General features: G+C 36.2%; 1 protein-coding gene across 2 annotated transcripts in view; it reads left to right on the top strand.

Moving 5' to 3' along the window:
- Positions 1 to 23,188, top strand: part of LOC106664727 (voltage-dependent calcium channel subunit alpha-2/delta-4) — a 186,223-nt gene that overhangs the window by 143,976 nt on the left and 19,059 nt on the right. For both annotated transcript variants that reach the window (XM_014390698.2, XM_014390699.2), the window contains exons 5-20: positions 8,321 to 8,452; positions 8,518 to 8,789; positions 8,852 to 8,962; positions 11,864 to 12,056; positions 14,669 to 14,805; positions 15,564 to 15,650; positions 17,075 to 17,155; positions 17,440 to 17,514; positions 17,585 to 17,599; positions 17,692 to 17,796; positions 17,877 to 17,948; positions 19,642 to 19,783; positions 19,864 to 19,909; positions 22,553 to 22,701; positions 22,774 to 22,815; positions 22,884 to 22,977. In XM_014390698.2, the coding sequence (XP_014246184.1) occupies positions 8,321 to 8,452; positions 8,518 to 8,789; positions 8,852 to 8,962; positions 11,864 to 12,056; positions 14,669 to 14,805; positions 15,564 to 15,650; positions 17,075 to 17,155; positions 17,440 to 17,514; positions 17,585 to 17,599; positions 17,692 to 17,796; positions 17,877 to 17,948; positions 19,642 to 19,783; positions 19,864 to 19,909; positions 22,553 to 22,701; positions 22,774 to 22,815; positions 22,884 to 22,977 (1,753 nt within the window). The remainder of the gene's footprint in view (positions 1 to 8,320; positions 8,453 to 8,517; positions 8,790 to 8,851; positions 8,963 to 11,863; positions 12,057 to 14,668; positions 14,806 to 15,563; positions 15,651 to 17,074; positions 17,156 to 17,439; positions 17,515 to 17,584; positions 17,600 to 17,691; positions 17,797 to 17,876; positions 17,949 to 19,641; positions 19,784 to 19,863; positions 19,910 to 22,552; positions 22,702 to 22,773; positions 22,816 to 22,883; positions 22,978 to 23,188) is intronic.

Here is a 23,188-nt window from a genome sequence, read left to right as displayed (position 1 = left end):
TATTTGGGAAAAAAGCCTCTTCATTCACGCTAATAAATTACAGTCACAAACCAGACTTCATTCGTACTATCGCAGAGCACTTAATATTCTTCGAAGTAATTTGGGAAGAAGCATCCCCATTCCCGCTAATAAATTTTGTGACGCCGTCCCAGGGTACTTGATCGTCCTCGCTATACTTACGGAAGAAGCCCACTTCCATTCGCGCTAATAAATTACATTCACACTTCCCCACAGCACTCGATCCCCCATCCCTTCCATCGTAAATCGAGGATTAGCACTGTCTCGGACTTCCTCAATATACTTACGGAAAAACCCTTCATTCACGCTAATCAATTTCATTTACACTATCCCACAGCACTCGATGTTCCTCGATATACTTAGGGTTCCCCCCATTCACGCCAAAAAATTACATTAACAGTGCCCCAATGTACTCAATATTCCTGATGATAATTGGGAAAAAAGCCTCGTCATTCACGCTAATAAATTACATTCACAAACCAGACTTCATTCATACTGTCCCAGAGTACTCAATAATCCTTGAATTACTTTGGGAAGAAGCCCCCTCCATACCGCTAATAAATTACATTCACACCGTCCCACAGCACTCAACATTCTTCGGAGAAATTTTGAAGATGCCCCTCCATTCACGCTAATAAATTACATTCACACACCAGAGTAGTTTCAAACTGCCCCACTGGTTCTATCCTTTCATCCTAGCAAAGTACATTCTCTCAGTAGACTGATTCAAATACGAACTGTTTCTTATTGAAGCAATTAAATAAAGTCATACAACACATCATTCTTCATCATATTCTTCGGGGATCATTCTCACTAATAAATAAATTTCATCCGATAAGTAATATAATAATGAGCTTGAAATACATTTACAACAAACGCATATTAAAACTATATGTATGCGCGCTGGTCGATCGCTATAGGAAAATAATAGAAACAAAGGTAAAATAATAAAATAAAAACGGAATTGCCCTTAGAGTGGCCGTCTATTGCCCATTGCCAAGAAAGCTCAGACATGTTCGCATGTGACATATCCCTAGTCTCTCCTTGTCAATAAGCTTCCTACGGTGTGATTGTGTTGGATTGTTATTCATTATTATATGCGTGTAATGTTGTACATTTAACATAATTATAGATGATTGCATCTTTTTAGTTTTTACCTGCCCGATTTCTATTGATTTCAACTTCTATTCTTTTGATCTTTACGAAGGGAATCGTAGATAGAGCCAATTCTCCTTTTTTTTAATGGATCGGTTGGCATGCCCCGATTGGCTCGGTATCAGAAACTAATCAATAGATGTGTTCAATGTTTAATATAAATCAGGAATATGCTCTAGAGTTTTAACATAATTAGCGTCAAGGATTATTTTATTCGTCGCCTTATCTTCTAATCAATTTTCTCTCTCTCACGCTCATTCTCTCTCTTTCACCCCCCCTTCTATCTACAATTTTGCTAAACTCATTACTTATTTCCTCTCTTTTGTAAAACGGAGAAAAACTCATTTCGCGGTGAGTAAATTGAATTGCGAATTCAATTTTTGTGCGCATAATCGGGTGAAAAAGTTTGTTAGCTGTCCAGATCCGACGAGGACGTGACTGTTTGGGGGGAAGAAGTTTTCTCACATTCATAGAGCAAGTTTCTCTCAACCCCTCGTTAAGTCTTAACGTTTTATGCGTTTCGATCGAAATTCCTTTACCCGAGAAACCCAGAATTTGCCTGTTTCGATTCAGCATTTAAACATGACATGTATATTTTCAGAAGTAAAAAAAAATCGGTATAGTTTGTTGTAATGATTGTGATCAAAATAACAATTGAAGTCACATAATGTAATGATTTATACCTACTGAAAAACCTGTATCCATAATTAAGTTCATTGGAATAATTGATCAGCGCACTATTCATAACCTTCCCCTATGTGTATTTAACTATTATTTTTTACTTCAAAAATAATATTGTTGGTGAACTAGAATAATGCGCATAACTTAGATTAGAACATCCATAAATAAAATCTACAATAGCAAATATTGAAACTTGAATCAGTTGGTTCAAGTTCAGGCTTTATCGGCTACTTAGCCCAAGTCCCCTTTATCTACGAAGAACTAGTCTAAACCTCCTATATTTTTGAATATTATCCATACCGATCCGATAAAAAATTTGTTATCTTGAGCGCATTAATTTTCAATAAATCTAATCATACACACGTAAAGATTATTTTTCCCAGAAGGCTGACTACTAATGTCATTGCCGGTTTGTTTTTACGACTTTTAGGTCTTGTCAATTTCAACAATTTAAACATTCTCTTCTGTTCTATATGGCTTGCTAGGCGATCATTTTCATTTGTCATGTTAATGGGATTGTTGTTATCTTCAATTGTTTTAACACTTCCACACGTGGTGGGTTTAAATTTAAAATTAATTAAGGTTTTTTGGTTGAGATAAAAAAGTCAATGGCACGAGCGGGATTCGAACCCAGGATCTTCGGCTAGATACGCCGCTGCTCTACCACTTGAGCTATCGTGACCTCGGTCCACTCGGACACCAACTTCCCATCTCAAGCGCACCTTTTGAATTTTCCCTCCTTTTTGCCATTTTTCAAATGTCGTGTAATCGGATTGGATTCTTGACGACAAATGAAATGGCCACGGAGAGCTTTAGTGAAGTATACTTCATTTTCAATCATTAAAATTCACTAATTTCGTGGTCCTGCTTGACCAATTAATATATTACAATTAATTAAGGTTTTTGGGTTGAGATAAAAAAGTCAATGGCACGAGCGGGATTCGAACCCACGATCTTCGGCTAGATACGCCGCTGCTCTGTCACTTGAGCTATCGTGACCTCGATCCATTCGGACACCAACTTCCAACTTGAAAAATGGCAAAAAGGAGGGAAAATCCAGAAGATGGGGTTGAGATAGGGAAGTTGAGGTCCGAGTGGATCGAGGTCACGATAGCTCAAGTGGTAGAGCAGCGGCGTATCTAGCCGAAGATCCTGGGTTCGAATCCCGCTCGTGCCATTGACTTTTTTATCTCTACCAAAAAACCTTAATTAATTGTAATATATTAATTGGTCAAGCGGACCACGAAATTAGTGAATTTAAATTTAAAGCAGAACCAAAAATAAAGCTATAACAGTCCTTGAAGGCTTGCTGTTGTGTGTTATGGTTTTGTTTCGTGTTAAATTGTAAGATGCCAGAAATTAGTAAAAAAGGAAAATGAATCAACTCTTTCATTCAAAATGTTATCTATGCACTCGAAAAGTACTAACAAATGACACGCTTCAATTAGCGCCGACATACCTAACCTGTATCCTAACGTCTAACAGCCTACAACTTTCCAGGATTGGGGATGTACCTACTAATAATGAGAGTATAAGAACAGGTGAGAAATTAACAAAAGAAATGTATTGATCTGATATAATTAATGCGTATTTAAGAATAAAAATACGAGTAAACAAAAAACAGCTGTTAAATTCATGGCTGCCATGTTGGTTACCTACGCCCTGACGGATTTCAAAGTGACTACACCTACGACTTAACCTGTTAGATCGAGCAATGTTAACTAGCCGATTCTTACAATATTGCGTCATCATTTTCCCGAACTAACAAGACCTAACCGAGTTAACAGGGTTAACACAAAGATCGTGAATGTCCCTAATATCTGAACGTTGTTGGCGTTGAAAGAAGTAATATTCTTCTTTTTTTTTTTGAACTGTGATCATAAGATGCTATAGTACGGATACAATCTAAGCTAATCCGGTGTAATTCTGGAACTTAAATTCCAGCTGGAGACTACACTTGAATAAAAAATATTATCACACCAAAAATCAATGCCTACATTTTATAAAGGGTGACTGGCGATAAGTGTCGAAAATTTCAAGAGGTGTTTCTACTTATCATATACAACAAAATACTTTCTATAAACTCCTGTTCAAATATCAACGGTAAAGACGTAATGTCAAGTTTTGGTTTATTTTTATTTTTAGACTTAGGTCCATTAAATTGTTTATAACCTTCAGAAATTCCGGCTGTAGAGAAATCTGGTTCGCGCCATCTGAAAGAACATGAAATTTGCTATAAGAAAACCTATTAACATTGCAGAATTGATGAAAAAATTCTGCACGAAAAATTCAGGAAAAACAAAAATGTTGAAATTTAGAATTTTTTGAAAATGTTGGATTGGTAACTGTTAATAACTACAAACTCCTGAAGCTTTGCAAATTCTCTCAAAAGTTCTCCATTCAAAACAAGTTACCTCATCTCCATCTATTCCCTCAGCCTCTGATAAAGCCATTGGAAGGTGTGATCTGTTGGAACATCTCGATGTGGAAAACGAGCTTGGTATTCTCTCCCTGCAGCAGTAGCATTATCGTTGCAGCAACCGTAAATGAAATCCATATCAGCAAGATCTGCATTAGGAAACAATGGCATAATTTAAATCACCAACCTGAAGAGGTTGTCAGCTGACAACAAAAGGCAAACTGATTGAATTTAATTATAAAGAACTGACACGAAACTCAAGAGCCAGACTGATTTCCTTGAAAAATTTAGCGTGCCCCCTTTCATAGACACCAGTTTTTTTTTTTCAACAAAATGCAAAATATTTGGGCCTTCCAAAAGCGCAATACAAAAAAAAAGTGGGGATGCCGCTGGAACTAATTGAATGGAGAACTTTTGAGGGAATTCTAGCTATTAACAGTTACCAATCCAAAATTTTAAAAAATTCCAAATTTCAACATTTTTGTTTTTCCTGAATTTTTCGTGCAGAATTTTTTCATCAATTCTGCAATGTTAAACGGTTTTCTTACAGTAAATTGATCGTTCTTTCAGGTGGCGTAAACCAGATTTCTCTACAATCCGAATTTCTGAAGTGTATAAGCAACTTAGTGGATGTAAGTCGAAAAATAAAAATAAACACATAACCTGAAATTACTTCTTTACCGTTGAGATTTGGACAGGGGTTTATAGGAATTTTTTGTTGCATATGGTGAGTAGAAACACGCGGAAATTTTCGACACTTATCGCCAGTCACCCTGTATATTACAAAGGAATGTGATAAAACGGCGCGGCGTAACGCTAAACCCGCACGACCGCCACGTTTTGCAAAACTGTTTCCTCGGCGCCGGCCACTTAACACCCATTTCCTCCAGCGTTACTAATTACTTCACATCAAGTTAGTTTGTAAATATCGTTCCAATATTAATCAGTACTATGTACGCCTGCTAGAAATATTTTGGAAGGTTTTGGAAATAATATCTGTCTGTAATTAAAAATCATCCAAGGCGTACAACTTGAGAGGTAAAAGAAGAACCTCTTCTTTTCACCAGAAAATACCAAACAAATTTAACAAGCCACTATTCATTTTGCAATTTCAATAACAAAAGGCAGAGGCATTAACATTTCTAGGACAAACCTTGGTTTGAAAAAAAAAACAAATCAAAACACACAGTTGAATGTTTTTAGTTTCTACAATTGATTATATTTAATAAACATTTTTGTCATTCAATAAATAAAAGGACAATTAATCGATCATCTTTTATGTAGGCCGTCCTTATATCATCCTTTCATCTATTGTGTGATCGTCGATCATCTATTCAACAACGTAACAATACGTTCCGGTTTTATCAAGGAGAAGGCCAAACTAACTTTCAGCGACCTCTTCCGAGTCTCTTCCTACTTACTCTTCTCCATAGGACAAGCTTCTTGGATTGTTTCTGTCCAGTTAAACTTCATTTGATTATAAATATATTCATTATGATCATGAAATAGTTCAATTGTGATTACCATATATACTAAATACTATAATTTCTGTATATACTGTAGCCAGTTCGAGTTTTTAAATTTGATTTTTGAGCTGCATCTTTGACTGAATGACCCTCTTCAACTAATTTTATAAAAAGTTCTTTTTGATGCCTTGATGTAACTGCGTACGTAAGCTCGGTCTTGAACGTCGGACACCGGACGAAGATGAACCGCCTGCAGCACTAGGTGATGGTTCATCATTATGACCATTTATGTCACTCCAGTCACTTCCGTCACTCATTCATATAAAACTCACGCAATGCATACAATAAGACGTGACAAACAACTGAATATTTTAGGGGTAAGGAAATCAAGTACAGGGGAAGGAGAATTTCCTAGAAATCCGTCTGGGAACGATAAGGGAGGCTGGCGAACTCAATGAAATAAGTGATTGACGCTATGCTCCACAATTTTTTCGAATACCTTTTAAATAGGTATTAATTTGCTTGGGAAAAGTATTAACTTGCTTGAGAAAGGTACTAATTTGGTCGGGAAAAATATGAAATTGCTTAAGAAAAGTATTAAATCGCTTGGGAAAAGTACTAATTTGGTTGGAAAAAGTATTAAATTGGGAGAAAAAAGTACCGATTTGACTGAAGAAAGCTATATAAGCTTCTCGCATTTTTCTTTGTTTCATTTCAACTTTATCTCTATCTCATTCACTATATTTCTTCTTTTAATTTCGTTTCCACTGACCAAACAGAGTAGTGTCTTGTTGCTCGTTCCTACCATCCCCACGTGGTTTGTTAAAAATACTTCAATATTTACAGACTCACTAACAATACCCACTCACGCTAAGAAAATGATTACCTAATCTACACTTGGCAGGGCTCAGAGTACAAATGCACGACTGAGGTCTTGCCCCTGCAACTAAATAAAAAGTCATAATCCTACCGACGTCCTTCCATTCGTGCTAATAAATACACTCATACAGTATGTACAGAATTTTATTCATCCATTAGACTAATTTCCTTTTGACGGGATTGTGGAGTACTCGATATTCCTCGACATCCGCGTCCATTTACACAAAACATTCACTCTAATAAATACATTCATATTAGAGAGGTCGCAGCATCTCGGTAGTATTACTACAACCTTGATAACGGTGACCTGTCCCTCACATCACACAACAAATATATAATTACCTAAACTAATTTGGCGGGCCTGTGAGCTACTCGATATTCAGTCACAGCCACACCCAGCCACTAAATACCTGTATACGTGAGGTGCCGGCAATGACCCTAGTAGTTAGCCGGCCGAAAAAAAAAATTAAAAAATAAAATAAAAATAAATGTTAACTCTGTATGTTTACAAATTGTTTTATTATTTTTCTACGTGATCTTATTGACAAGATATTTGTATTTTTCCAGCCTTTTGTTAAGCCAATTTTAACTTAAGTCGAGAGTAATGTTTTGAATAATCTTCGACGGTTTTTATCTGCCAGGTTTATAGTACATTAAACACACATGGCCTGAAATCTATTATGTATACGTTATTTTATAGGTGCATTAGCAACACAAAACTAACATACCCTTACTATCTATATTTTAAAAGAGTAATAGAAGTGTTCATACAAGACCACTGTCTAAAATCGTAAATAATTTATGCGAATGTGTTGAATAAATGGTAGATATGGGATAACATGATGGGAGTTTCAGCTTTCGTTGCTTATTTGGAAAATATTCGCGGGAGAATAATCAATTGACGGTGGACAAATTTGAACAATTAATTAAGAGTCTTACTACCTGGCCGGACTATTGTAAAGTTTCGCCGTCTTAAACTTGTCCCGTTTCGAATCTTGATGTCTCTGAGGGGGCCGGGTTTAATTTGCCATTTCGCGGCGAGCCTTTTCCGACTACTTCGGACATAATTACCTTTTTGACAAAGGGCGCATTCAAAGGAAAATCGAACGGAAGTCAAATCGTTACAACGACTCCGTCCATTTCTCTTGGTGTTTTACATTTACAGTAAACGGATTTTTTTTTTTTTTTTTTGTAAGGATTGGATCAACACCCTAGAGATGAAACAGGCCAAGAGATTCAAAACTCTCAAAAATACAAAATAAATCCGAATAAACTCGAATTCTATTGTGTCTCCTGACTGAACACTTTGCCTAAGAACGCAGTACTGGCTTTGCTGGCGAAAAAATCATTATGGAAATTTTGCCAAGAAGTGGAAAAGACCAAAGATCAGATAATGTGATTCTGTAAAGGTATAGGCTGGGAGAGGATAAACCGCAATCAATCTCCTTCAACAAAGAACCACAAGCCAGGGTATGAAACCTGATTAACAGCCTGCTGACTGGTGAGTTCTAAGAAAAATAAAGGGGAACTATAGATATATTTAGGTCAAGGTTCAAGAGGCTCTGTGACCCCTTCTATCCCTAGGCTTTTGAATATAATATACTTCTAATAAAATAGCCGGGCATTACAACAAATTTTATTTTAACTTTAACTTCTCTTGTCATTAAATAGATAAGATGTGTATTTATTTATTTTGTTTCAGATATTCAGGTGGCTAACGCTTTGAGATGGTCAGAACACTTGGACCCCGTGTTTGTCAACAATTACGAAGTCGACCCCGCTGTCTCTTGGCAGTACTTCGGCAGTTCGACGGGGTTTCTAAGAAGATTTCCCGGTGAGTAGTCACTCAGTAACGTCGATTATGAAATATCGACCCGCTAACTTGTGGCTAACTTTTAGCCATGCAATGGCCGCCGGAGGAGTCGAAAGGCAACAAGGAGCTGCACGACTTCCGAACGTCCAATTGGTACGTCGGCGCCTCCACCAGTCCAAAAGACTTGGCAATCATGATGGAGGTATCCAGCTCTATGAGCAGTAACGATTTAGAACTAGCCAAGCTTACAGTTAAGGCCATCATCAACACGCTCGGTGATGATGATTTCGTCAACGTTTTCACATTTGCGGAAACGACCAAGGAACTTCTTCACTGCTTTAAAGATTTATTAGTTCAGGTACGGTTTTTAATATTTCTCGGTGTTGCTTAAAAATCCTTTTCTAAACATTATTTTTCTAGGCAAACGAAATCAACAAAAGAGAGTTGATTGTGGCGCTGGATAGCGTTCAATTGGAAAGCGGCGCTAACTTCTCGGCCGCGTTGGTGACAGGTTTCGAAATACTGCACAGAGTGAGTTACACAAATATAACTAATATTCATAATAAGTTCACTAATTTTCGTGGTCCGCTTGACCAATTAATATCTTTCGATTAAGGTTTTTTAGTTGAGATAAAAAAGTCAGTGTCACGAGCGGGATTCGAACCCACGACCTTCGGCTACATACTCCACTGCTCTACCACTTGAGCTATCATGACTTCGATCCACTCGGACACTAACTTAGGCGTATCTATCCGAAGGTCGTGGGTTCGAATCCCGCTCGTGACACTGACTTTTTTAACGCAACTAAAAAACCTTAATTAATTGAAATTCATAATAAGTTTGCTTTGCGCGTAAAATGATGGTAAACCTTCTGATCTTTTCAAACCTAGTCACAAATTTCTGGGGCATCTCTTGCATTGTTGCAATTGCTAAAATATTTTCAGGAATTTTATTGAAACGAATGTAAATTTTTGTATCAACTAATAATTTGTTAATTAGGACACAAGCAGTCTTTCGTCGAGATTTTTCCACGAGGGATAATATTTTTGTCTTAACAAATTTTGCGTTTGAGTTTGGATAAAGGCAAAAATTGGATTGTTTATTTGTGGACATTAAGGCAGCATTTGATAACGCTGAGAGAAGAGCCCTCGTACTAATGGGTTACAACTAAGATTTATCTACGAAATTTCTAAATACCGTAAAAAGTATAATTAATCATTGTTCTGCGCCAATAAGAGGCAGAGAAAAGCAATTTTTTTTTTTTTTAATTGGCTGTGGGGTAAGTCAGGGTTGTATCTTCAGCCCAATTTGGTTTGCATTGTTTTTGCTTGACTTCCATACGTTCTCGCGTTTTGTATACATATAGGCGGCGACGTAATAAAGGTCATCATGGATGCGGACGACATTTTTATTGTATATGAAAGCATCGCCGCCTCCAAAAGGATATTGACAATGGAGTCTAACAGCAAATCTAAGGAAATCCAAATTCATGGCTTTTCGAAGGGGTGAGAGGTTATCTGCTTCCGAACGTTGGTATTTCAATGCGGAGATAATAGAAATTGTTAACCAGTATAAATATTTACGAGTTCTGTTAACGCCAAAATTTTCGTTCTCTCAACATCTAAAGTTAAAGGTGTCTAACAGGGGCGTCGGTGGCCGCAACGGTTTAGCGTTGACACGGCGCTCATCACTGTAAGGTCCCAGGTTCGAATCCAGCGGCCCTGCATTCGAACACGACAAAATTGTATACTTGATATGAAATTCAAAAGTGAATTTAATTTTCAAAAGAGAATTCTGTTTGCAAAAGGGTGAATTTAATTGGCAAAATGGCATACTTGATTTGCAAAAATTTAATTTAATTTGCAAAAGAGATAATTCTATTTGCAAAAGGGTGAATTTAATTTGCAAAATGGCATACTTGATTTGCAAAAATTTAATTTAATTTGCAAAAGAGATAATTCTGTTTGCAAAAGGGTGAATTTAATTGGCAAAATGGCATACTTGATTTGTAAAAATTTTTAAAAATTTAATTTAATTTGCAAAAGGGTGAATTTAATTTGCAAAATGGCATACTTGATTCGCAAAAAGTTAATTTAATTTGCAAAAAGGTGAATTCGATTTGCAAAAGGGTGAATTTAATTTGCAAAATGGCATACTTGATTTGCAAAAATTTAATTTAATTTGCAAAAGAGATAATTCTATTTGCAAAAGGGTGAATTTAATTTGCAAAATGGCATACTTGATTCGCAAAAAGTTAATATAATTTGCAAAAAGGTTAATTCGATTTGCAAAAGAGTAGATTTATTTGCATGAAGGGTTAATTTGATGTTGAAGAAAAGTTAGTTTCATTTTCAAAAAGTTGAATTCCATTAGGAAAAAAGTAAATTTGAATTTGTGAACGAGTGAATTTTATTTGCAAAAGTTACTTAGTAAAAAAGAAAAATTTGATTTGTAAAAAACTAAATTTAATTTGTACCTGAGTGACTTCTGTCTATAAAAGTATGAATTTGATGTGCAAAAAAGGGACTTTCTGCTCTGCACATCTTTTTTTTACACAAGTTTTTAAAAAAATGAACAACTTCGAATAAAATTGTTCATAGAGTGAAAATCAAATGTGTCCATTATTATTATTATTAAGCAACGTAAAATATAAAGTATAATAATTGTTTAGCCTTGTTGACTATAAAGTGAAAAACCTTACAAATTTTTGGTATCTCTTTTAATGCGTGTCACGAATTCTCATTTTTATTTCCTTTTTTCTTTCTGCTCTGTTAGCCTCTAATGCATGGAAACTTTCACTCAACACAAGTCTCAAAAAACAGAACTTTGCGATTCTTTCAAATCGCTTATCCCAAGATTGACTAATCAATGTTTAATTTAACAAAACTCTGCCATGAAAAATGCAAAGAGGGCGTTTTTTTCATAGAAAGACTATTTATTGTTGCTTACCAGTTAGTCAACTCTGAAAACTATTTGAAACTAGAATGTTATCTGATTATGAATATGACTTGATTTTTACAGTACTCTTTAGATAGAACGAATTTAAATAATTATCAATTGATGAAGTTAGAGAATAAAATTCAAGTGCATCGTTTTGCAACGAAGCGTGAATCTTTTCGACACATTTAAACAGTGAGCTTTTCACTGGGACATTTGATGAACAATTTACTCTTGCATGTTTCAAATATAGGTCCACCCGATGGTTTTTATATAGCCTTTAGCTTATCAGGCTTGACGTTCAATCTAACGTCATGAAAAATACATTCCCACACGACATCCCCCATCTAGACATGAGACAATACGATAACGCACCGAGGGTGCAACTTTTATTTGTTTTATTCAAACGACGAAAATTGTTTTAAATTTTCTTTTTTAAATCGTAAACTGTTGGAGACTATTAACAGAAATTAATGTTAATTAATTTTGTTCCAGTATAATCAAACTTCCCAGGGCTGTCAGTGTAACCAGGCTCTGATGCTCGTGACGATGGGACCAAAAGGCGACCTCAGGCATATTTTCAAGGCTTACAATTGGCCTCACATGCCGGTCAGGGTTTTCACATACCTCATTGGAAAAGACAAATCTAACGCTGCGGAACTATTTTGGATCGCCTGCTCTAATAAAGGTAATTATTTGAAATTAGTTTAACCTGGGGGTGGCAATCGTTTTTCGTACAAACAGCTGGTTTTTGGACGGTCTGCCAATCGGTGAACTCACGTTGCCGTCACTCGGTCCGTCTACACTCGTAAGTTTCCTGGTGAATCAAATGCATTTCAGCTTTGCGCCATCTACTGAGAAGAACTCTTCGCCAAGACTTTTTTACAGATATCACACAGACACTCTGATGATAGAGAAAGAATGAAACGCCTTTAAAAGGCCAACGTAGCGTGTGAGAGAATAAGAGAGAGAGAGAATGTGAGTGAGAGAGAGAGAGAGAGAGAGAAAAAGACAGAAGGAATGAAATAGAGAGAAAGAAAAAAGAAATAATGAGAAGGAAAGAAAGAAAGAGATAGTGAGAAAGAAAGAAAGAAAGAATGAGAGGGAGAGAAAGAATGAAACGCCTTTGAAAGAAGAACGTAGCGTGTGAGAGAATAAGAGAGAAAGAGAGAATGTGAATGAGAGAGAGAAAAAGAAAGAAACAATGAGAGGGAGGGAAAGAAAAAGGAAAGAAAGAGAAAGAAAGAGAAAAAGAGATAGGGAGAAAGAAAGAAGAAATGAAAGGGAGAGAAAGAAAAAAGAAATAATGAGAAGGAAAGAAAGAAAGAGAAACAGAGAGCGAAAGAAAGAAAGAATGAGAGGGAGAGAAAGAAAGAGAAAGAGAGAGAAAGAAAGAAAGAATGAGGGGGAGAGAAAGAATGAAACGCCTTTGAAAGAACAAAGTAGCGTGTGAGAGATTAAGAGAATAAGAGAGAGAGAGAGAGAGAGAGAGAGAGAGAGAGACTGAGAGAGAAAGAGAGAGAGGGAGAGATAGAGAGAATCTGAGTGAGAGAGAGAAAAAGAAAGAAAAAAGAATGAGAGGGAGAGAAAGAAAAAAGAAATAATGAGAAGGAAAGAAAGAAAGAGATAGTGAGAAAGAAAGAAAGAGAAAGAGAGAGAAAGAAAGAAAGAATGAGAGAGAGAGAGAGAGAAAGAATGAAACGCCTTTGAAGAACAACGTAGCGTGTGAGAGAATAAGAGAGAGAGAGTGAGAGAAAGAAAGAAAGAATGAGAGGGAGAGAAAGAAAAAAGAAATAATGAGGAGGAAAGAAAGAGATAGTGAGAATGAAAGAAAGAGAGAGAGAGAGAGAGAGAGAGAGAGAGAGAGAGAGAGAGAAAGAAAGAGAGAGAGAATGAGAGGGAGAGAAAGAAAAAAGAAATAATGAGAAGGAAAGAAAGAGTAGTGAGAAAGAAAGAGAAAGAGAGAGAGAAAGAAAGAAAGAATGAGGAGGAAAGAAAGAAAGAGATAGTGAGAATGAAAGAAAGAGAGAGAGAGAGAGAAAGAAAGAAAGAATGAGAGGGAGAGAAAGAAAAAAGAAATAATGAGAAAGAAAGAAAGAGAAAGAGAGAGAGAAAGAAAGAAAGAAAGAATGAGAGAAAGAGAAAGAATGAAACGCCTTTGAAAGAACAACGTAGCGTGTGAGAGAATAAGAGAGAGAGAGCGAGAGAGAGAGAGAGAGAGGGAGAAAGAGAGAGAGATGGAGAGATAGAGAGAATCTGAGTGTGAGAGAGAAAAAAAAAGAAAAAAGAATGAGAGGGAGAGAGAAAAAAGAAATAACGAGAAGAAAGAGAGAAAGAGATTGGGAGAAAGAAAGAGAGGGAGAGAGAGAGAAAGAAATAAAGAAAGAAACGGAAGTAGACGACCTTCGGCTAGTCACGATAGCTCAAGTGGTAGATTAGTGACGTATTTAGCCGAAAGTCGTGGGTTCGAATCCCGCTCTTGACACTGACTTTTTTATCTCAACCAAGACCTTACATAGAAAGAATAATTAATTGATAAATTTATTATTATTTCTCAAACTCTTTCTTCAAACTCAATTTAGACTATTACAACAAACCTTTTTTTGTTTTATTTTTCTTTTTCCTGCGAATTCGTAGCTAGTAGTATTTAAAAATGGCGAATTGTATATTTTTGGCAGAATTGCGACAAATTTTTACACCTTTGTTTTAATATTGTACGAAAACATTTATTCCAATTCTGAGAGTTTGTTTTGGGAAAAATTCCTCGCTACTATTGTTTCCGTATTATTGTTCTACAAAAAGAAAAGAAGAATTGTTTGGGATGAAGGGTTTGAATGTTGAAGAAAGTATGGAAAAAGTACAACTTTCCAAAAGCGATTTTCTTACCGAGCTCGGATTTTTTTTTATACCGCCCAATTTAAACCATTGTAATAATTACAAACCGTTTCCTCTCTTGCAGCAGGATTTTGACAGACCATGTTTTGATTAGGAAGGTATTTTGAACTTCGAATATACATAAAAGACGAGAGTCGAGGTGTAAGGGATGGCGAGTTGTGATTAAGTCAAGAATGTGCAGCTTTCAAAAAGTTAGTCGAATCGCTTGTAAAGCTAGGAATCTCATAAAACTGGGTTCATTATGTGCAAAAGCCATTATATTTTAATAAAAAAATATAACTTTGTATACTTTTATTTAAGATTTATATTAGTATTTATCTATATCTTATTATCTTAATAATAATAACAACAATAAAATACCGGAACTTCAAATTTAAAGGAATTTTATTTCAACAATTTTTTCAGGTTATTACGAGAATATAGACAAACCTGAAACAATAAAAGAGAAGGTGCAGAATTATTTACGAGTCATGTCGAGGCCTATGGTCATGTATCAGTCTGACCACCCTATACACTGGACGCCCGTCTACACAGGAGGGCAGGTAAGACATAAAATACAGCTTTTTTTACCTTGGTTTTTTTTTTAATGGGAAGTACCACGTAGAATCATTACGTCAAGAACTCACAAGGCGTGAATTTTTAAAGCCAAACGATAGAACGTTATCACTGGGCATAGCTCACTTTAATAAATAAACGAAGCCGGAGCCCCCATCCTAAATCTTACTGTAGACGTCGGGTTTTTTTACCCCCCAATAGGTCCCTGCAGAAATCAAGAAAAGGGATGAATCATGAACTCCCTTTCTATGTTCTCCCCCTTGTAAATCTTGGGCAAACAGAGAGCCAAACAAACAAATCTCGGGAATGACAAATAGGTAATTTATTTTCAACAACGCGTATTTCTGTTTGTACGGCTATTTCAGCTTGGCTTTCAATTTTAAGTCCGCGCCGGGACGAGTTGGATCGATTCAGCACGATCCTTCCAACCAATTAAAACCAAAATGATTGGTTATCGGTTCCAAACCTTCTGTCATTCCGTTCATTTTCGCCAGATTTTGAAAATACACCCTTGATTAATTTACGCCCATGTTCGATCGATTTTTAAACATTTAAAAAATATTGGTCAAATATTGGCCATATTTGGTCCTCATTTGGAAGTAACCCCAATTTCTTTCATCTTTTTATACAAAACAAAGAAACTTAAAAAAAAAGGAAAATACAGAAAATATTCATGATTTTTTAACTATCTTAGTAGTTAGTTTCACCCAAGGCATACAACTAAATACACAAATTGACATTGCAGACGAATACTCTTGTGACTGAGGACATCCGGGAAGGACAATTGATGACCACAGTCTCAACGCCGATTTTTGATAGGAGAAACGGTTCCGTAAGTATTTTTTAAAATAATTCTTGTCGTTTTTTTATAATTTGTAGTACATTACAACCTTAAAGTAGGTATTAAGTAACAATGAGCAAGGTAATTAAAACAAAACAAAATTAAAACCAAGAGTGGAGAAAATACCCGTTGATATTACTCCAATGTTGCAATAAAATTGTTTGTTCAATTGATACGTGTGTCATTATCACTTTCACTATCATCACCATCACTTCCTAGGAGATCTCGCTGCCATTGTCTCTTCAGTCGGCGTGGAGGTTTTGAGGGGATTCGTCGGGATGCGAGGTTTCTGATGTGTTGGTTTACGTTAGTTGGGAGGTTTTTATGAAATTTACGGTAACGGAAACGTATTTCATCTTGTACGAAAGGAATATGTAAATCTGTATGTGTAGTTTGGTTCGATACATAAAATGGAGCATCTAGTATTTTTCGTAGTATTATAGACTGGGCAGTTTGAATGCGGTGGATATTGGAATATTTGGCTGAACCCCACACTTCCAGTCCGTAAGTCCAAATCGGCTTAACTATGGTGTTGTAAAGCAGCCTTTTATTTTTGAGAGGTAAATTAGAGCGTTTGTCAAGAAGTGGAAGAACTCTAAATCGTGTCATAACCTCCTGACGTTTCAGTCTTGTGTGAGGATTCCACGTCAGGCGTTTGTCGATGTACAATCCGAGGTACCGCACCTTGTCCGCAGTTGGGAGGGGAATATTGTTTAAGAAAACAGAGGGGAGAGTGAAAATAATGTGGGTGGATTTGTCTCTTAAATTTTATCCTTTTCTTTTTACACCAAGACTCTAGTAGTATGAGGTGTTGTTGGAGGTTTTGAGTGGAAATGACAAGGTCGGACTTGCTAGAGAGAATTGCCGTATCGTCTGCAAATGTGAATGTGGTGGTTTCGGGATGAGATGGCATGTCAGCTGTGAAAACCTGGTACAGTGTAGGGGCCAGAACGCTACCCTGAGGAACACCAGCACGGATAGGAAAATATGAAGAGAGGGAATGGCCTTCGATGACTTGGAAGAATCGGTCAGTGAGATAACTGTGCAGTACGAGATAGTAGGTGGATGGAAGGATGCCCTTGAGCATGAACAGCAGGCCCGGGTGCCAAACTCGATCAAAAGCTTGGCTTACGTGAATAAAGGCTCCGGAACAGTACTGTCCCGTCTCAAGGGAGGATGAAATAATGTCTACCACGCGGTGACACTGCTGGACAGTTGAGTGGCGGTTGCGAAAACCAAATTGATGGCCTGGGATTATGTTTTGAGAATTTAGAATCGGAAGAATTCTTTTCAGTAGTTTTTCTAAAATTTTACCCAAAGTAGGTAGTAGACTTATTGGCCTATATGAATTCTTGTCAAACCTATTTTGTTGTCTTTATTTAATTCAAATTGTCAATCTCGTTTGTTTTCAACAGGAGAGGACGGCCAATCTGCTCGGAGTCGTCGGAACTGACATCCCTATCCAACAGATCAAGAAGTTAGTGCCCCCCTACAAAGTAAGCACATGATTTTTTTTAAACTTAAGTTTAAAAAAGAGGAAAACTTTATTAATGGGTTGAAAAATTCCAAGTTCTCCGTGGTTCAAAACCTTTATTCAATTTAGTAAATTACATGGTCGTTTCGGGCTCATGGCCCATCATCAGAAACGAAACCACCTGAGTAAAGGTTTTCAACTTGGAATTTTTCAACCTATCAATAGAGATATGATATGAACCGTGGAGTTGTTATATATATAAAATAAGAAAACTTTATTTAAAAAATTGTTTTGAATTAATTTCAGCTCGGAGTAAATGGCTACTCGTTCATTGTCAATAATAACGGGCACGTTCTCTACCATCCGGATCTGCGACCTTTCGTAAGTACCTATAAATAAAATCTTCGTCTTAATTGCAAGTTTTTAAAAATTATTCTTTTTGTTTATGCAGCTCGACAAAAACTTGGTAAGATTTTATATATATTTTTTTTTATTTTTCCTTAAATCTAAATAAGTCTTAATTTGATATATATTACTTGTTTACTCGTTACATTTCAGTTTGTTGAAACCTTGAAACCAAATTACAACAGTGTCGACCTTACGAGTGTCGAACTGCTTGAGGACGACATAAATCCAAGGGACAACAACAGTATCCTAAATGATGTAAGCGTGGATTTACAAGTTTCATTAAAAAAAAAAAAACACGATATACAATTGTATTACCATTTTTATTCCATTTTCAGTTGAGAACCGATATGATCAACCAGAGGGAAGGGGAGACTGATCTGAAGGTGAAAGTGCACTACGATGAAATGGTAATTTTATTGTTACATTTTTGTATTACTAAAATAATTGATTTCATGTTTAACATATTCGCATATATTCTCCATAGAAAAACATTGTATCGTGGATGTGTCACCTAACTCTGATGCTAAACCTACCTAACCTTACATAACCCTAACCCCGACTTAACATAACCCAACAAAATCGGAAATTGAACAAACAATTCGAATATTTCTCTTTGATATGTAATTAACCCTAAACCTACATTACCTTACATAACCCTAGCCCGTCCCAAGCATAACCGTATTCAAGCCATAACCTAACTTAACCACACAAAAATGAGAAATTGGACAAAAACGCGCATATTTTCTCCGTTTCACGGAAAAATATTGAATCATGAATGTGTAACCTAACCTTAAACGTATCCCTACCTAACCTAACCCGTCCCTAATATAACCCATATTATAACCATAACCTAATTTAATCTTACAAAAATCCGAAATTGAACAAAAACTCTCATATAGTTTCCGCTTCCTTGAAAAACATTGAATCATGATTATGTAGCCTAACCATAAACATAATCCTACCTAAACTTATATAACTCTAACACTACCAAACCTAATCAGCCCTAGCATAAGCCATATTCTAACCATAACCTATTACAAAAACGCGCATATTTTCTCCGCTTCACGGAAAATAATTTCATCATGAATGTGTAACCTAACCGTAACCGTATCCCTACCTAACCTAACCCGTCCCTAATATAACCCATATTATAACCTTAACCTAATTTAACCTTACAAAAATCCGAAATTGAACAAAAACTCTCATATAGTTTCCGTTTCCTTGAAAAACATTGAATCATGATTATGTAGGCTAACCATAAATCTAATCCTACCTAACCTTATATAACTCTAACACTACAAACCCAACCAGTCCTAACATAAGCCATATTCTAACCATAACCTATTAACATTGCTGAAAACAATAGTCCAATGCCGGAAAAAACCATAACCTAACTAAACTCGACAAAAATCGGAAATAGAACAAAAACTCGCATATATTCTCCGCTTCGTGGAAAAAATTGAATCATGGATATGTAACCTAGCCAACCCCAAACCCTAACCAAACTTAACCTTACAAAAATCGTATATTGGACAAAAACGCGAATATTTTCACAGCTTTGCGGGAAAACATTGAATCATGATTATGCCGCGAAATCATAATGCTAAACCTACCTAGCCTTGCATAACTCTAACCCTAGCTTAACATAACCCTACAAAAATCGGAAATTGGACAAAAAAGTCGCATTTTCCGCTTTACAAAATAACATGCTATCATGGATATGTAACCTAACCCTAACCATAAACCTACCTAACTTGACATAATCATAACACTACCAAACCGCTCTAACATAAGACATATTCTGACCATAACCTTGCCGTTTTTTCCGCTAAGCCGCTAAGCTAAGTAATCGCTAAGCCTAAGTCCTAACAATTTTTGCAATTCTGTCCATGGTTTTGATTTTGTATTTACAAGAATTCTCTTTCCTAAGCTGAAATGAGAAGTGAAGGACAAAAAACCTGACAATCTTTATATGCAGTGTTTGATTGTATTCTTTATAAATATAAAAATTTGTCAAAGATGATGTTGATTGTTACACAAGAAAGTTTTCTATACCTCAAACATACGCTCATTAAAGCACAAGATTTATTTTTTTTCCAGAGGAGAGTAACGACACGTAGGCACAAATATTTTTATCACCCAATCGAGGGCACCCCTTTTACGCTCGGTTTGGCTTTGCCGGACGGTTACGGCCTTTATGAAGTGCTAGCCGAGCAGGAGATCAAGCTCAGTCAAATCAACGGTGAGTTTTTTTTCCACGTCGCGTCTTAAAAGCGAAAAAAGATTAAAATAAACATGTCTAATGTTTCATTCCTTTTGCAGTTACCGAGTACTTCAAAGGAAACAACTGGAGGGTGCACCCCGACTGGTAAGATTACATCTACGCTTTTTACAATTCAGATGCCCCGGCAACTCTTTGTACACGCGTACAGTTTTTCATGCGAATCGCCCCCTTCAACCGGCAACTTTGTTATCCCTTTCACATTTTTCTACCCTTTTGCTCGACGTTTTTACACGCTTACTATCACTACACGTATTCATTATGCATTAGAGGCCAAAGAGAGTGGAAAACGTTTTTCCCCCTTTTTATTCTTGGCGTTTTGAACGGGGTGGTTTAACACCCCCTGAAGCCCAGTAGTAAAATTGATTTTCTTGATATCATTTAATTATTTTGTTTCAAGTTTGAAATTTAACAATTTGCCAGTTATCACACATTATTTTATCACATCAGATGAACAAATCTTAACTCAGTAAAAATCAATGTTCAATCAATTTTTTTCTCTCATTTCAAACTTAAAAACTGTATATAGAAAATATTTCAATTTTACGCATAATCTTTATTTTGTTTTTAAAAGTTATTCAGTTAGTGAAGCAAAAGTTATTTACGTTTTTATAGCCTTTATAATTTATCTAACCCCAAATTAATTTTTCACAGCATTTAGTACATACTTAACAGTATCATAGGGTCAAAATCGTTGTGGATAAAGCTGTAGTACAAATTATTTTTAAAAAAATGGAAATTCGATTGAGGATTCAAAAAAACTCTAAATTGAGAACTATTATTGTTTACTAATTACTATACCTACTAATTACTAACTCGAACTAACTATACCTCGCCTCACTGATGATGTACAAATGGTCACACAATGTGTATCTGGCCCAAAAACTTATCCATGTTGAAATAGCTTAGGGCTTGATCTGAGCTGTTAAAACTGTCGGCATAATTATGAAACCAACTACGATTTGACTCACATAAAAAATATTTAAAATCTAAAATTTCTTTCTTAATTTTGCAATAGATTGTTTTGTAAAATCTGTTTTCAATTGACTAATTGAAAATCTTTAATAGATATCGTTTTGGAAAAAGAATATACATAGTTAGAACAAGAAACTTTATGTATTAACCTTACCTAAATGTACCCTTACCCTTTCCTACCCTAATCTTACCTAACCTAACCTAACTAATTCCTAACCCTAGCACTGACCCTAACCTTACATAACCCAACCCCTACCTAACCCTATTAACTTNCTAATGAATTGTTTTGTAAAATCCGTTTTCGAGTGGAAACTAATACAGAACCTCAATGTTCTGTGTTTGTTGTTTTCTTGTTAATATTTTCTTTTCTTAAAATCATGACTAACAATACAAAAACTGTATGTACTAACCCTACCGAACTAACCCTTCTCTAATCCTTACATTAATTATTACACTACCTAACCTGTCCCTAAACCTAACTCTCGTTCATTGCCCGGTAATCAACGATGCGAAAACAGAAACGTAAAATAATTCTCTGTTCACCCAAAAAAAAGCCATGTTCAAAAAATTATCAACAAGCTTTCTTAACAGCTTGATTAATGTTGTTAGGTATTACACGACTCCATGATGACGGTGATGAAAATTTCGAACAGTTTATCAGATGTGACCGGCCAATAATCCTTCATAATTTGAAGTGTCTATAGCCGTGACATCCATAGATCCACTCTTACTGTTAGATCGACATGTAGTTTTAGTTTCTTTTTTTTAGTTATAACTGTTTGGCATACGGTTGTCTCTCGGAGGGGGAGAACGCGCGATTGAAGCGTATTATGAATTGTTGCGTAAGGTTTGTGTCCGGCACCCCACGGGGATCCCGGGTGTCGGGGTTGTATTCCCAACTTTCCTCGCTATTCCCCTTCTTCCGTGCACAGTATTTCCTAGGTTGCTTTCTTTTCTAGTCCATCCACACTCGTCGTCCTCCTTACATCACCCAATCCCTCCAATTCAACTCCGCACATCACACTCATAACACCTGCTCATCCCCAATCGACCTTATCCTTCCGCAACATACAACCCATACCTTCGAAAGATCCTTTCTGATCCGAGCCCCTAAACTCTGGAACTCCCTTCCCCTTTCTATTCGTCACGCTGCCTCCTTTTCCTCCTTTAAATCCCACCTGTATAATCACCTCCTCTCCCTCCAAGCAGAGACCTCACGTTAACATTTGTTATTTTTGTTTAATATTCTCGTAATTTTTTCTTCTGTCCTGCCTTATTGGTATACATTGTGCCAAGATTTCTATCTTTTTTTTTACTTTTAACTTCATAGAAGAAACTTCCTTTATTTATTTCATGTAAATTATTCTTATGGGACACCAGTCCCAGAATAAAGTTATTTTTCTTCTTCTTCTTAGTTGTCCTTTTTCCTCCTAGATCAACAATATTATTACAGACATTACAATGTTTTTTATGACGAGATTTGAAAACAGTATGTTTTTCCGGTTTGTAAATTTTGGATTTTGATTAAGGCGACATCACTGGAAGGGTATGAAAGTATTACCAAATGGGCTGTTTTTGTCTGTTTTTTTTACAGTGGAAGACCGCGGGTTGGTAAAGCCTCTGCTGTTGCGAACCTCTATAAATTTCTAAATTATTCACCGATTAACCTACTTAATAATAACTGAGCCTATTTTACAAATCCCTATCTACAAAAACTTTTTAAAAAATCTTTACGTGCATGCTTGTGTGTTTCAGGGTTTATTGTGAGTACAATTACGCAGGCGAGCATAATTTTTCCTCGCCTGAAGAGCAAGTGCTCCATTTTCTTTCAAGAACCCGCAAACCCGGCTGGAAGTGGATGTCCCTCCGGCCGAGGTCACCCACAGCCCGCGAACACGAACCAGGTAATTTCAATTATTCCCACTTGTAAATTATTGAACGATTTGTAATTTTTCCAAACTTTATTCCTTCTCCAGCTCACGCCAACACGAAGAAAACGGAAAAGGACTCATACTACTGTAAGTCGTGAAAGAAGACGGTGAAGTTTATTGCCTCGATATTATATTACACATTTGACATTTTATAGGTGATAAAACACTCATGCAGTCTCTGGTCTTCGATGCAATGGTAACTGACGGCCTGGAAAGGCCGGGCCCTTCAAATTTAAAAGAAGATAAACAGTAAGTTACTTTTTTACAGTTTCACTCCTAACTGAGTACTTAAAAAAGAAAATCTACACGCTATTCAAATTTTTAAAAATATCCTGCGTTAACTACTCAACTAATTGTTGGCATGAAGCATGGATCAATATTCAACTTCACTTTTAAAATCACTTCACTTTTTTACCGTTTATACCGTAACTATTTACTACTGAAATTTCTGTTTTAAATT

This window comes from Cimex lectularius, unplaced genomic scaffold (genome assembly GCF_000648675.2).
Source record: "Cimex lectularius strain Harlan isolate CLEC.00 unplaced genomic scaffold, Clec_2.1 scaffold154, whole genome shotgun sequence".
Classification (NCBI taxonomy): Eukaryota; Metazoa; Arthropoda; class Insecta; order Hemiptera; family Cimicidae; genus Cimex; species Cimex lectularius.
The sequence above is the reverse complement of the archived record's forward strand: the minus strand, read 5'-3'. Positions and strand labels throughout refer to the sequence as shown.